Source organism: Scyliorhinus torazame, chromosome 20, assembly GCF_047496885.1.
Source record: "Scyliorhinus torazame isolate Kashiwa2021f chromosome 20, sScyTor2.1, whole genome shotgun sequence".
Lineage (NCBI taxonomy): Eukaryota > Metazoa > Chordata > Chondrichthyes > Carcharhiniformes > Scyliorhinidae > Scyliorhinus > Scyliorhinus torazame.
The window spans coordinates 11549833-11561994 of NC_092726.1; the positions used below are offsets into that span (position 1 = coordinate 11549833).

Here is a 12162-nt window from a genome sequence, read left to right on the forward strand (position 1 = left end):
CGATAAGAAATAACCATAGGTTTGTTCCGGGGAGAATGGATGGGGGATTTGGAGCATGGCAAAGAGTAGGGGTAACACAATTGAGAGATCTGTTCGTAGATGGGACGTTTGCGAGTCTGGGAGCGCTGACGGAAAAATATGGGCTGCCCCAAGGGAATGCATTTCGGTATGTGCAACTGAGGGCTTTTGCGAGGCAACAGGCGAGGGAATTCCCGCAGCTCCCGATGCAGGAGGTGCAGGATAGTGTGATCTCAGAGACATGGGTGGGGGACGGTAAGGTGGCAGACATATAAAGGGAAATGAGGGACGAGGGGGAGATCATGGTAGATGAGCTGAAAGGGAAATGGGATGAAGAGCTGGGGGAGGAGATTGAGGAGGGGCTGTGGGCTGATGCCCTAAGTAGGGTAAACTCATCGTCCTCGTGTGCCAGGCTAAGCCTGATACAATTTAACGTGTTACACAGGGCGCATATGACTGGAGCACGGCTCAGTAAATTTTTTGGAGTAGAGGATAGGTGTGCGAGATGCTCGAGAAGCCCAGCGAATCATACCCACATGTTCTGGTCATGCCCGGCACAGGGGTTTTGGGTGGGGGTGGCAAAGGTGCTTTCGAAGGTGGTGGGGGTCCAGGTCGAACCAAGCTGGGGGCTGGCTATATTTGGGGTTGCAGAAGAGCCGGGAGTGCAGGAGGCGAAAGAGGCTGATGTTTTGGCCTTTGCGTCCCTAGTAGCCCGGTGGCAGGATATTGTTAATGTGGAAGGAAGCCAAGCCCCTGGGTGTGGAGACCTGGCTAAATGACATGGCAGGGTTTATAAAGTTGGAACGGATTAAGTTCGTTCTAAGGGGGTCGGCTCAAGGATTCACCAGGCGGTGGCAACCGTTCGTCGAATACCTCGCAGAAAGATAGAGGGAATGGAAAAGAAGAAGACAGCAGCAGCAACCCGGGGAGGGTGGGGGGGGGGAGGAATTAGAAGGACTCTCAGGGATGTTATTGTATATGCATAGGTATTTGGTATATGTAATTGTATATTGGATTGTTGGATTGTGTTTTTGGAGAGTATTTATCGTGGACAAGGCAGTTGCCATTTAGTTTTGTTTTTGATTTTGTTCAAATATTATTTATTTATTTGTTTAAAACTGGCCATTGTTATTTATATTGTTTTATTGATGTATAAAGGAAACACTATGTATGTTTGGCCAAAAATCGTGAATAAAATATATCTTTAAAAAAGAAGTTGTAACATGACATATGCTGCTGGTTTTGCAAATAGGAGAACTCATACTTTTCGGCAACCGTGAGATGGGATGGGACTCCGTTCGATTTATTGGCTAGTGTCCAATGAATTAGCCAAAAGACCATATTCTACCCGGTAACAGGTGCTGATTGGATCCTGCCTACGTGGGATGATCTTCAGAGACCTAAGGAAAGCAGAGATTGACTCCTATATGCACAGGGACAAGATTCTCCGCACCCCGGCGGGGCGGGGGGTCCCGGCGGGATGGAGTGGCGTGACCCATTCCGGCGTCGGGCCGCCCCAAAGGTGCGGATTTCTCCACACCTTTAGGGGCCAAGCCCTCACCTTTAGAGGCTAGGCCCGCGCCGGAGTGGTTGCTGTCCCGCTGGCTGGCGTGGAAGGCCTTTGGCGCCACGCCAGCCAGGGCCGAAGGGACTCCGCCGACCGGCGGAAGTCCGCGCATGCGCGGGAGCGTCAGCGGCTGCGGACATCATCCACGCGCATGAGCAAGGGGGGGGGGTCACCTCCGCGTCGGCCATCGTGGAGGCTATGGCCGACGCGGAGGCGAAAGAGTGCCCCCACGGCACAGGCCCACCCACGGATCGGATGCGGGCCTGGCCACCGTGGGGGCACCCCCCGGGGCCTTATCGCCCCGCTCCCCCCCCACAGGACCCCGGAGCATGCTCGCGCCGTCTGGTCCTGCCGGGAAGGGAGGTGGCTTAATTCACGCCGGCGGGACCGGCATTACAGCAGCGGGTCTTCAGCCATCGCGGGCCGGAGAATCGCTGGAAGGGGGGGGGCAAAGCCCGCCAACCGGTGCAGCGCGATTCTCGCCCCCGCTGAGTCTCTGGTGCCGGAGAATTTAGCGGCCTGTGGGGCCGGGATTCACGCCGCCCCCCCGGCGATTCTCCGACCCGGCGGGGGTCGGAGAATACCGCCCAAGGTCCTGCTCCTCTCTCTCCAGAAAGGCTGTGAGTTGATCTATTTCTGAACCTCCAGTGAACATGAATGAATTAATCCACAGTGAAACCATTACAGACTGCACAGACCTGGATCTGAAAACTTACTTTGAAAGAAGGTGTGCTTAAAGACAACCATCTGAAACAGTGACTCTTTTTCCTTTTATTTTCATCCCTCTCGTCCCCTTATGTAATTGTTTGTTGTGTGTGTGTAGAGGGTGGGGGCAAGTTCAAGTGGGGTGATTAGGTCATTAGACAACAGATAACCAGTAGTATTTGCTGCATATTTCATTGAAGCTCTTGATACAAATAAAACGTAATTGTGTTTAAAGTTACAAACCTGGTGACTGTAATAATTGGGCAGCCAAGGGCCAAAGACATCAGGTATTTCTCTAAGAATTATTTGTTCAATCAATTGTGTTGAAGGGCAGCAAGGTGGTGCAGTGGTTAGCACTGCTGCCTCATGACACCAAGGTCCCAGGTTTGATCCCGGCTCTGGGTCACTGTCTGTGTGGAGTTTGCACATTCTCCCTGAATTTGCGTGAGTTTCACGCCCACAACCCAAAGATGTGCAGGGTAGGTGGATTGGCCATGCCAAAATCCCCCTTAATTGGAAAAGTGAATTGGGTACTCTAAATGTATTTATTTTTAAATCAATTGTGTTGCGGGTCCGGGTCACATGGGGCTGGAATTGACCACACACTAGTCCAGGGTGTTGTAACAGTACACATACATGTGAACACACATGCCCTCTCACCTTTTTCATTCCTTGTGATTCTTTTATGCTTCACGTCAAAACAGTCCGTACAAACAAAGAAACCACACCTCGGGCAGACCCAGTGAAGATTAAACACCACAGAGTGACAGCTGTCACAGGTTTCTTCCTTCCCTCCAAGTTGAGCTTTACAGGCAATGGACCCTGTGAAACAACAGTTGGTAATTTCACTATGTGAAGCACACTAATGGCTTCATTTCATACAGTGTCTGCAGCATGGCAGGTACAGAATTTAACCTCAGAAACATGGAAGGGGAATCCTGGAATTGCAACTTCTTTTTTTTTCATAAAATGTTTTCTGAGTTACCAAGCCAGGGCTCAGAGTGTGGGTCAGGGGCTAACCCCTAATCCAGCTCCTCGCCTGCTCCAAAAAACTAATTCAAATTGAATCGAATTCATGGTCCCCACACGAGAGACATACCAGATCTGAACCAAAGGCTCAATCTACAGACACTTGATCTTAGCCAAAAGGCCGAGAAGCGATGAATTGCAACTTCTAATCACAAAACCATACAGCATAGAAGAGGCCCTTCTGCCCATCAAGTCTGCCTTGGCACATGAAAAACACCTGACCTGCCTACCTATTCCCACTTGCCAGCATTTAGCCCATAGCCTTGAATGTTATGACATGCCAAGTGCTCATGCATGTACTGTTTAAAGGATGTGAGGCAATGCACCTCTACCACCCTCCCAGACAGTGCATTCCAGACCGTCACCATCCTCTGGGTAAAAGCATTTTCCTCAAATCCACTGCTCCCTAATTTATGCCTCGATTAATTAAAGATCCCATATGCCTTTATCACCACCCTATTAACCTGCCTTTCTGCCTTCAGCGATCTATGGACAAACACACCAAGGTCCCTTTGTTGCTTGGAACTTCCCAGTATCAGGCCATTCATTGAATAATTAACTGATTGTTGGCCACTCAGTCTGGCTAGGAAAGGCACGATGGTGCAGTGGGTTAGCACTGCTGCCTCACGGTGCCGAGGTCCCAGGTACGATCCCGGCTCTGGGTTACTGTCCGTGTGGAGTTTGCACATTCTCCCCGTGTTTGCGTGGGTTTTGCCCCCACAACCCAAACATGTGCTGGTTAGGTGGATTGGCCATGCCTAAATTGCCCCTTAATTGGGAGAAAAAAAAAAATTGGATACTCTAAAATAAAATAAAAAAGGAAAAGCTTTATGTGATGACCTGGGGTGACACTATGAATTAGCTTGTTGCTACACATGGACGATACTCATGGATGTGAAGTGAGCACTTGGATGATTTACTTGGACAGCTGCTTTTCTTGATCAGTATTCATGGCCAAGGCTTGGGTGTGGTGAGGTGCCAAATTCAAAATTTGCAGATGACAAAAGACGTTGTAATGTGAACTGTAAAGGAGATAGCGATAGACTTCTTGACGTCATATGCTGGTGAGGTATTCATCATGTGGCAGATAAACATAGTGTTCAAGGAACAAGGATGGGCAGCAAAAATAAAGGATATAATTCTGAAGGTGATGCAAAAGCAAACGGCCATGGGGGTTTACCTGTACAAATCATTGAAGGATACAGGACACGTTTAGAAAGCAGTTAAAAAGAATGTAGAGGAGGGCCGCAAGGTGGCGCAGTGATTAGCCCTGCTGTCTCACAGCGCAGTGGTCCCAGGTTCAATCCTGGCTCTGGGTCACTGTCCGTGTGGAGTTTGCACATTCTGCCCCTTAAATTGGAAAAAATGAATTGGGTACTCTAAATTTTTTTTTTTTAAAGGGTGTAGAGGATCCTGGCCTTTACAAATAGGAGCATAGAGTACAAAAGCAACTCAAGTAGAGTATTGTGTCCACTGCTGGATGTCGGATGTTTGGAAGGATGTGAAGGTTTTACAGTTGGTGCAGAAAAGATCTATGTGAATGTTTCCGGGGATTTCAGCTGCATGGATAAATGGAAGAAAGAGAGGTTGTTCTCCTCAGAGAAACAAAGATCGAGAAGATAGACGTGTTGAAAATCATGAGGGGTCTCGACGGAGTAAATGGAGAGAAACTGTTTCCATTGGCAGAAGTGTCAAGAACCAGAGGATCCCAATGAAAGGACATTGGCAAACTAACCAACAGCAATAAGAGGAACAGTGAGTGGTTGAGTTCTGGAATGCACTGCCCCAGAGTTTTGTGGAGCCAGATTCAATCAATGCCTTGACGAGTTTGATGAAAGGTCACTTTGTAGGGGCAGCACAGTAGCTAGCACAGTTGTTTCACAGCTCCAGGGTCCCAGGTTCGATTCCCACCTTGGGTCACTGTGCGGAGTCTGCACGTTCTCCCCGTGTGTGCATGGGTTTCCTCCGGGTGCTCCAGTTTCCTCCCACAGTCCAAAGATGTGCAGGTTAGGTGGATTGGCCATGCCAAATTGCCCTTACTGTCCAAAAAAGTTCAGTGGGGTTACTGGGTTTTGAGGATAGGGTGGAGGTGTGGGCTTGAGTAGGGTACTCTTTCCAAGGGCCGGTGCAGACTTGATGGGCCGAATGTCCTCCTTCTGCACTGTAAATTCTATGATTCTATGAAAGGGCAAGGGAGAAGGACAAGCTGAGTTCTTGCACAGAGCTGGCATAGACAGATGATGGCCCAAATGGCCTCTTCCTGTGGTCCATTGCTGAGTGATTTCTATGATCCTTCTAATATGTATATGGGCCCCTCTGAAGAGAGATTCAGCTAAAGTTGCCATTCAGTACAATTATTCACAAAAGCCAGGAACATTGATTGTTCCTGGCCATCAACTTACCATTGTAGCTTTTGCTGATCTGCTTCAGCAAGCTTTGTTCAGACAGTACAAGGTCACAGAATGGATCGCCCACGTGTGTCAAGATGTAGGCGGAGGTTTCAGGATCCAAAACAGTCTCTGTGGCGCTGGCCATTGGTTCCAGTGGAGCTTCTTCATTGAGCTGGTCTTCCGTAGAGAATCCTTCAGCCTTCAGACCTCCATTCCTGCTGATGGACAGCCTGACAAAAGAAATAAAGATAGTCAGAGAGACATGTGAGAGGGAACAAGCTCTTGGCTGTGAACAGTGAATATTTCTCCCCTAGGTTGTGGGCCAATGCTGAATGGCTATTCCATTAGCAACTCTCTCAAATCACATCCCAATTGCCAGCAAATTGACAGGTCGAGGGATATCTCAGCAGGAAATAACCAAAGCCAACGAAAGAAAAAACACCAAACTTCCTCTATTCAATAACTTGATCCAAAAAGTTATGAATCTAACATGATGGAGCAGAAGTAGAAGCACCCAAATGTTTTGTACTTTCTGAAACAACTTATTTCCTCAATCGATTGATCACTGAGCAACAATCTGACTTTTTGCTTGTTGAAGCCCCATCAACGTGAGTTTACAGCTGGTACATAGTGAGCAATTCATTTCAACTTTGGTCAAATCTCAGGCTGTTTCATAGATGGGACAGCATTGGCACAAATCGAGGAGCAAATTGCTACACAAGCTCCATTAGTTGCCAAACAAGCAACACTTCATTTTGAAAATCCTCATCCTTCTTTACAAATCCCTCCATGGCCTCTGCCCGCCCTGTCAGTGTAACTTTGTCCAGCCTCTCAAACCTGCCCACCTTCCCACAACGATATCTGCACTGGCCTCTCAATCCCATTGTTGTCCATCCCATTAATACTGAAGCCCCGAGCGCCAGAATTCCTTTCCTCAAACCTGTGCCCCTCCCTCCTTTAAACACTTCTTCAAATTCACACCTACAACTAAGTCTTTTGAATACCTCTGTTTGTGGATCAGTGTCAAATTTGGCTTGAAATGCTCCTGTGAAGCACCTTGGGACGTTTTACTGTTTACGGTGCTGTTATAAATGCAAGGTTACGTTCAGTGGAAAACATTTGTGGAAGATAGCATGAGTGTCATGGGCAATGGGGCTGCCTAGCTGAGGAAAGGGTGCAGTGAGTGAATGAGAGAGAATAGTCAGAATCAAACCTGAAGTGGACTCGTCATATGAATACTGTGGTGACGAGCAGGTCAGAGTTTAGGAATCCTGTGGTGAGTAACTCACCTCCTGACTCGCCAAAGCCTGTCCACCAGCTACAAAGCACAAGTCAGGAGTTTAATGGAATATTCTCCACTTGCCTGGATGAGTGCAGCTCCAACAACACTCAAGAAGCTCAACACCTTCCAAGACAAAGAAGTCAAACTTGATTGCTCCCCCTTCCACAAACATTCAATTCCTCCACCATTGATGCACAGTAGCATCAATAACTCACCAAGGCTCCTCAGACAGCACCTTCCAAACTCATGACCACTACCATCTAGAAGGACAATGACAGCAGAAACCTGGGAACCCCACCACCTGGAGGTTCCCCTCCAAGTCACCTACCACCCTGACTTGGAAATATATGGCCGTTCCTTCACTGTAGCTGGGACTCCCCCCCCCCACCCCCACCCCGCCCCCCCTAACAGCACAGTGGGTGTACCTACACTACATGGACTTCAGGGATTCAAGAAAGCAGCTTCTCAAGGGCAATTCGAGATAGACAATAAATGCTGCCCGAGCCAGCAACACCCACATCCCTGAATGTATTTTCAGAATAAATTCTGACTGAAACTTATACAACACTTTATGTAGCTCACATTTATTTGTGTGAAATACCTGCGGAGATGCATGAACCTGCAGGAAGAGGACAGTGGAGGGACGTCTTGTCCCTTTCTAATGCGACTTGGCCAGCAGTCACGGCAGCGAGGGATGTTGGTGAAAAGTTCAGTGCAAGGGACATCTTGGAGGAAGGAATCTCCTGCGCTCTTGATAAGCATGGGTGATGGCACATGTGATTGATCTACTCGACACACAAGAAAATGCAGTAACAGTGACCTTTCTCACCATTCACAAATATGCCAAGTTTCAAATAAATCAATCAGATCAATTTCCAGATAGATTCTCCATTATATCAGCGACAACATGTTTTCTCTACCATTTCTGGGATTCTTGCACCAAGGTAAAGTTGGATGAATGGGGACAACTCCTCACCCCCAAGGAAAAACTCTATCCTCTTCCTTCCCAACCATCTGCTGTGATAAACCGTCACGGTTCAGTGATGCAGCGTTAGAAACAGAACAGAGAGATACCCCATGTCTGCTACCCTTGGACAGTCTTAATTCATGTTCTTAGAACATGAGGCTAGATATGCCTTCCAGACCCCTGCACATTGGGTTAGCAATCCTCCAGGGTTACCTTGGAGTCTTCATGAATAAAGGTTAATCTCCAGGTCGCTTATGCAAGCAATTTGGTTATCGATCTGCTCGGAGAACCTCCATTTATCTAAGTAGTGTCAGAGATGGGGTAAAGCTTGACTAAGAAGGTCAGTAGATGCTGTCGTAACCTCCAGGACTGTGTCCAACAATCGTTGGCAACAATATAATGGACTCCTGTGCTCTATCCAGTGACACCTGCCAGCAAGTAAATATCCTGCAAACACACACCATTTCCTGAAGATACATGAAACCATAATCCCCACGTTAGACAAAGAGAGAGAGAGTGAAAACTAAACAGAAAAGACAATTTATTACATATTACACAAATCACTAAAAGCATCTTAATAAGGACATTTAAAAAAACAAGTCCTGCAGCTTCATTTCACAAGGGATTGAATTGAAAAGAAGCAATTAAACTTGTATCGAACATTTCTGAAACTACATCAAAACCTGGTGCAAAATTCTGGTCTTCAACTTATAAAAAGTACATAGAGGCACAAGAAAAAATGCAAAACGGTTCTACTTTATAGGACTGAGGGGTTATACCTATCAGGAACAATTGAACTGGCTGGGCCTTTCGCCTCCAGCAAATAAATGGCTGAGGGAATGACTTGATTGAGATTGTCACCACCTATTTTGATTGGGTTGATATAGAGAGATAATTCAATTTGCGAAGACCAGAATGAGAGACCAAAATATCAAATCATGACTGCTAAATCCAACAGGGAGTGTTTAGGTGTCAGATCTTTATCCAGAGAGTGGTGAGAATGTGGAGCACATGACCACAGGGAGGGGTTGAGGTGAAGAGAAGCATTTCAGGGGAAGCTAAACACGAGGGAGAATAGAACATGTTGGTGAGTCAGATAAAGTAGGTGCATGTAGAACATAAACACAGAAAGGGACAGTCGGGCTGAATGGCCTGTTTGTATGTCATTCAAAGTCAGAAGAAGAAAATCTCAACACCACTCATACCTTTCTTTTTTTAAATAAATTTAGAGTACCCAATTCATTTTTTCCAATTAAGGGGCAATCCGCCTACCCTGCACACACTCATACCTTTCTTAATGTGGCCATTTTCTCTGTCCAGTTTTCTGCTCAGATTTTGATCTCCTCTCAGTTCTTCCTCCACCTTCCTGCTGTTTTTCACCTTCTTCTCCAAGGCTTGACCTGACTGGTGTTGGTCTGAGAGCTTGCCTTCTCGTCTTGTCCTTAACCAGTGTCCATTGTCTTCAAGGTCACTATACTCAGTGTCCCAGCTCCTTTTGGCTGTTTGCCTCTTCATGCTTTCTTCCCTCTGCTTTGAATTATTTAGCAAGGCAGCAGGTTCCGCCTCCAATCCTTCGGAAACAACCTGTCCTGAAAGTGTCTCATTGATGTGCCTTTCTTGCTGCTTCCTTGTGTTGTCTTCTTCTGAATGCCGTGTGAGCCACGCTTTCTTCAACTTTGTGTGGCAATTGTGCAGATTGGACTGCGAAGGTGACCCAGCGCTCGAAGTATCCTGACTGGAAACATGCTTGACTAGAGAAACACTGGGTGGTGCTATTTCTGGCAAATTCATCTCCTTTTTTGCACTATTGGTTTTCATCTCCCCTGCAGAAAGCTCACTGGGTTTCTTGAAATAGGGAGTTTCTGCCCTGGATGCCTTGTATTTTTTGGGTGTGTAGTAATCTGTGGGACTGGTTACATGGCTAATTCTTTTGGTGTTTAAGGTATCATTTAAGACAGGCAAATTGTCTTTATAGTGTTCCAAACCTTGAGTACTTTGCACAGGGCTCGGTGAGCTGGAGAGGTGTTCTTTATTGAAAGAATTGCAGCTGGTCTTCGCCTCTTGATGTATGTTCCTGTTAACATCGGTCCTGGCGTATGTGCCTTTGTCTACCTTTCCAGCTAATTCCATCTGTGGAATGGGTGTAATTTGTTTTGCCAATGCTGGAGGGCAGAGTGTCGTGGGTATTTGATTATAAACATAAGCTTTGTCAGGAATGTCAAAATGGTCACCTGTTTCCTCAGGCACCGGTCTTCCATGTTTACAATTTCTAACAGAATCGATGTTCACAGGATCTTTTGAAATTTTAGTTAATGTGGGAGCCTTCAATGCTGGCATTATCAATGAGTGCTGCATGTGGTGATGTACCTCTACTGGTGCAACAAGTAGAGGTAAAGTTTGGACCTTGGCCAAGTCATATTTCTCTTCAAGGTAACCACAACTCAAGTCTTGATAGTTCTCCGTGGTGTCGAATGAATTCTGTTGAAACAATGAAATGGATTTTTTGTATTGGAAATTGTGATCTTTCATCTTTTCGGCACTTTCTCTTGGCAGTTCACGCAAGGAAGATGGTTGCGGAATAGTATCGCCAACAGCTGAATACAAGGAAGTTGCTTCTAAATTTAGATCACTTTGCCCTCCGTCACTGGCAAACAGTTGGTCTCGGCTGTTAAATTCAAACTTGCTGGCAAAATCGGGAGTGTATTTCAACAATGTCAAGTCCAAAGCAGATGTGGAGCATAGTTTACTGCTCCCAGTTGGCCTGGCATTTCGAGAAATCGAAGAATGTTCTCCAGATTTGGTCCTCTGCTCATTCCTCAGGGCCAATGAGAGTGGCTTCACGTCTCTGGTCTCTGCCACCATAACTGAATTGTCTCCCTTTGCATTTCTTGATTCCAGTGGGTCATGTGAACCCAGGCTCTGTTTGAACAGGACTTTGTTGCACAGCTGGACCTCCGATGCTGGTTGAATGCCAGCTTTTGAACTTGGAATACCTTGGACTTTCAGACTATGCTGAAAGGGATGTAAAAAATCCCCACACAGCTTTGTGCCATTCACATCTCTGGAAGCACAAGAGAAGGTACATTGTTATTTCACAGATGATGACTTTCTTACAGTGCTCAGCATTGCTTCTCAACCTACTTCTGGGAAGTCTCTTGGACAGCAGGGCATTAAGACTCAGGTTCGCACACCATCAGCATCACTCCACCTTGCCCCGGCTGGTACAAGTGCAGTGCAGGGATTAAAGCTGCAATACTCCTTGCTTTAATGGTTAATTTCCCCGCTAAGCCATTGGAGGAACTGTCACTTTGGACGACTGTTGTCATTTGGAAGCCAATAAGTCTTACTCCATTTCTAACCACAATTCATTTGCATGAATATTGAGGCAGTTGTTTGCTTATTTTGCTGCCTTTTACTGGATTGCAGGCAACCTCCATGCCAGCAGAACACTAAAGGCTAATCAAGGATGGAATTCAGATCTCCCTACTCCTCGACAACAGCTACCCCTTTGTAGCTTCTATGTTCACTGGAGCTTGGAATAATGAGAGGTGATGTCATTGAACAGTATATAATTCTTCGAGGGCTTGACAGGCTCGATAATGGTGAATGTAGAACTTGTGGCCACAGTCCCATAATGAGGAATAAGGGGATGGTGGCGGTCGATCTCTGAGGTCTAAGATAAAATCTCTGGTCATTCAATCTCTCATGTCTTCCACTTTATAACAAACCTTTCCTTTGTTTGTTTCTCCCTTCCTCCTTTCCCTGCTTCTATACATATTTAAAATCTGTTGTATATCTCACCCGGTTTGAGGATAGGTCACCATATGAAACATTAATTGTGTTTTTCTCTCCACAGATACTGCCTGATTTGCTGACTTGCGTCCAGCATTTTGTTTCTATGGCATTTTTTTTGGTGGAAGGCCGTTTTGAAGAGGGAATTGAGATACGAAGATACAACTAGCTGAGTGGCCTTTGAATTTCTACATAGGTCCATGACTCACTGCCATTTGCAGCCCAAAATGAGGTTGTGCAGTCTGGAGCTAAGAAGGACCCAGTTTGGTGGCTCGTGGAGAAAGCCTGCACAACCTTGAAATTACAGACAGCTTCGACCAAGGATAGGAGGGATTAGTGGGTTGAGGTGTACTGACAAACCAACCAGCCAGCATACAGCTGGTCAATTCACCCTTCGAACCCTCAAACCTGA

The 12162-nt window shown here is 46.5% G+C and overlaps 1 protein-coding gene and 1 non-coding gene across 6 annotated transcripts in view; both read right to left on the minus strand.

Annotated features, from left to right (window-relative positions):
• The window catches only part of LOC140396868 (probable JmjC domain-containing histone demethylation protein 2C), an 89401-nt gene that overhangs the window by 40325 nt on the left and 36914 nt on the right, over positions 1-12162 (minus strand). For all 5 annotated transcript variants that reach the window (XM_072485660.1, XM_072485662.1, XM_072485664.1 and 2 more), the window contains 4 exons: positions 9248-11019; positions 7593-7776; positions 5722-5939; positions 2951-3112 (listed from right to left, as the gene is read on the minus strand). In XM_072485660.1, coding sequence (XP_072341761.1) covers positions 2951-3112; positions 5722-5939; positions 7593-7776; positions 9248-11019 — 2336 coding nt within the window. The remainder of the gene's footprint in view (positions 1-2950; positions 3113-5721; positions 5940-7592; positions 7777-9247; positions 11020-12162) is intronic.
• LOC140397422 (U2 spliceosomal RNA) lies at positions 3259-3452 on the minus strand. Its single transcript, XR_011936863.1, has one exon. It is a non-coding gene; the product is annotated as a U2 spliceosomal RNA (small nuclear RNA).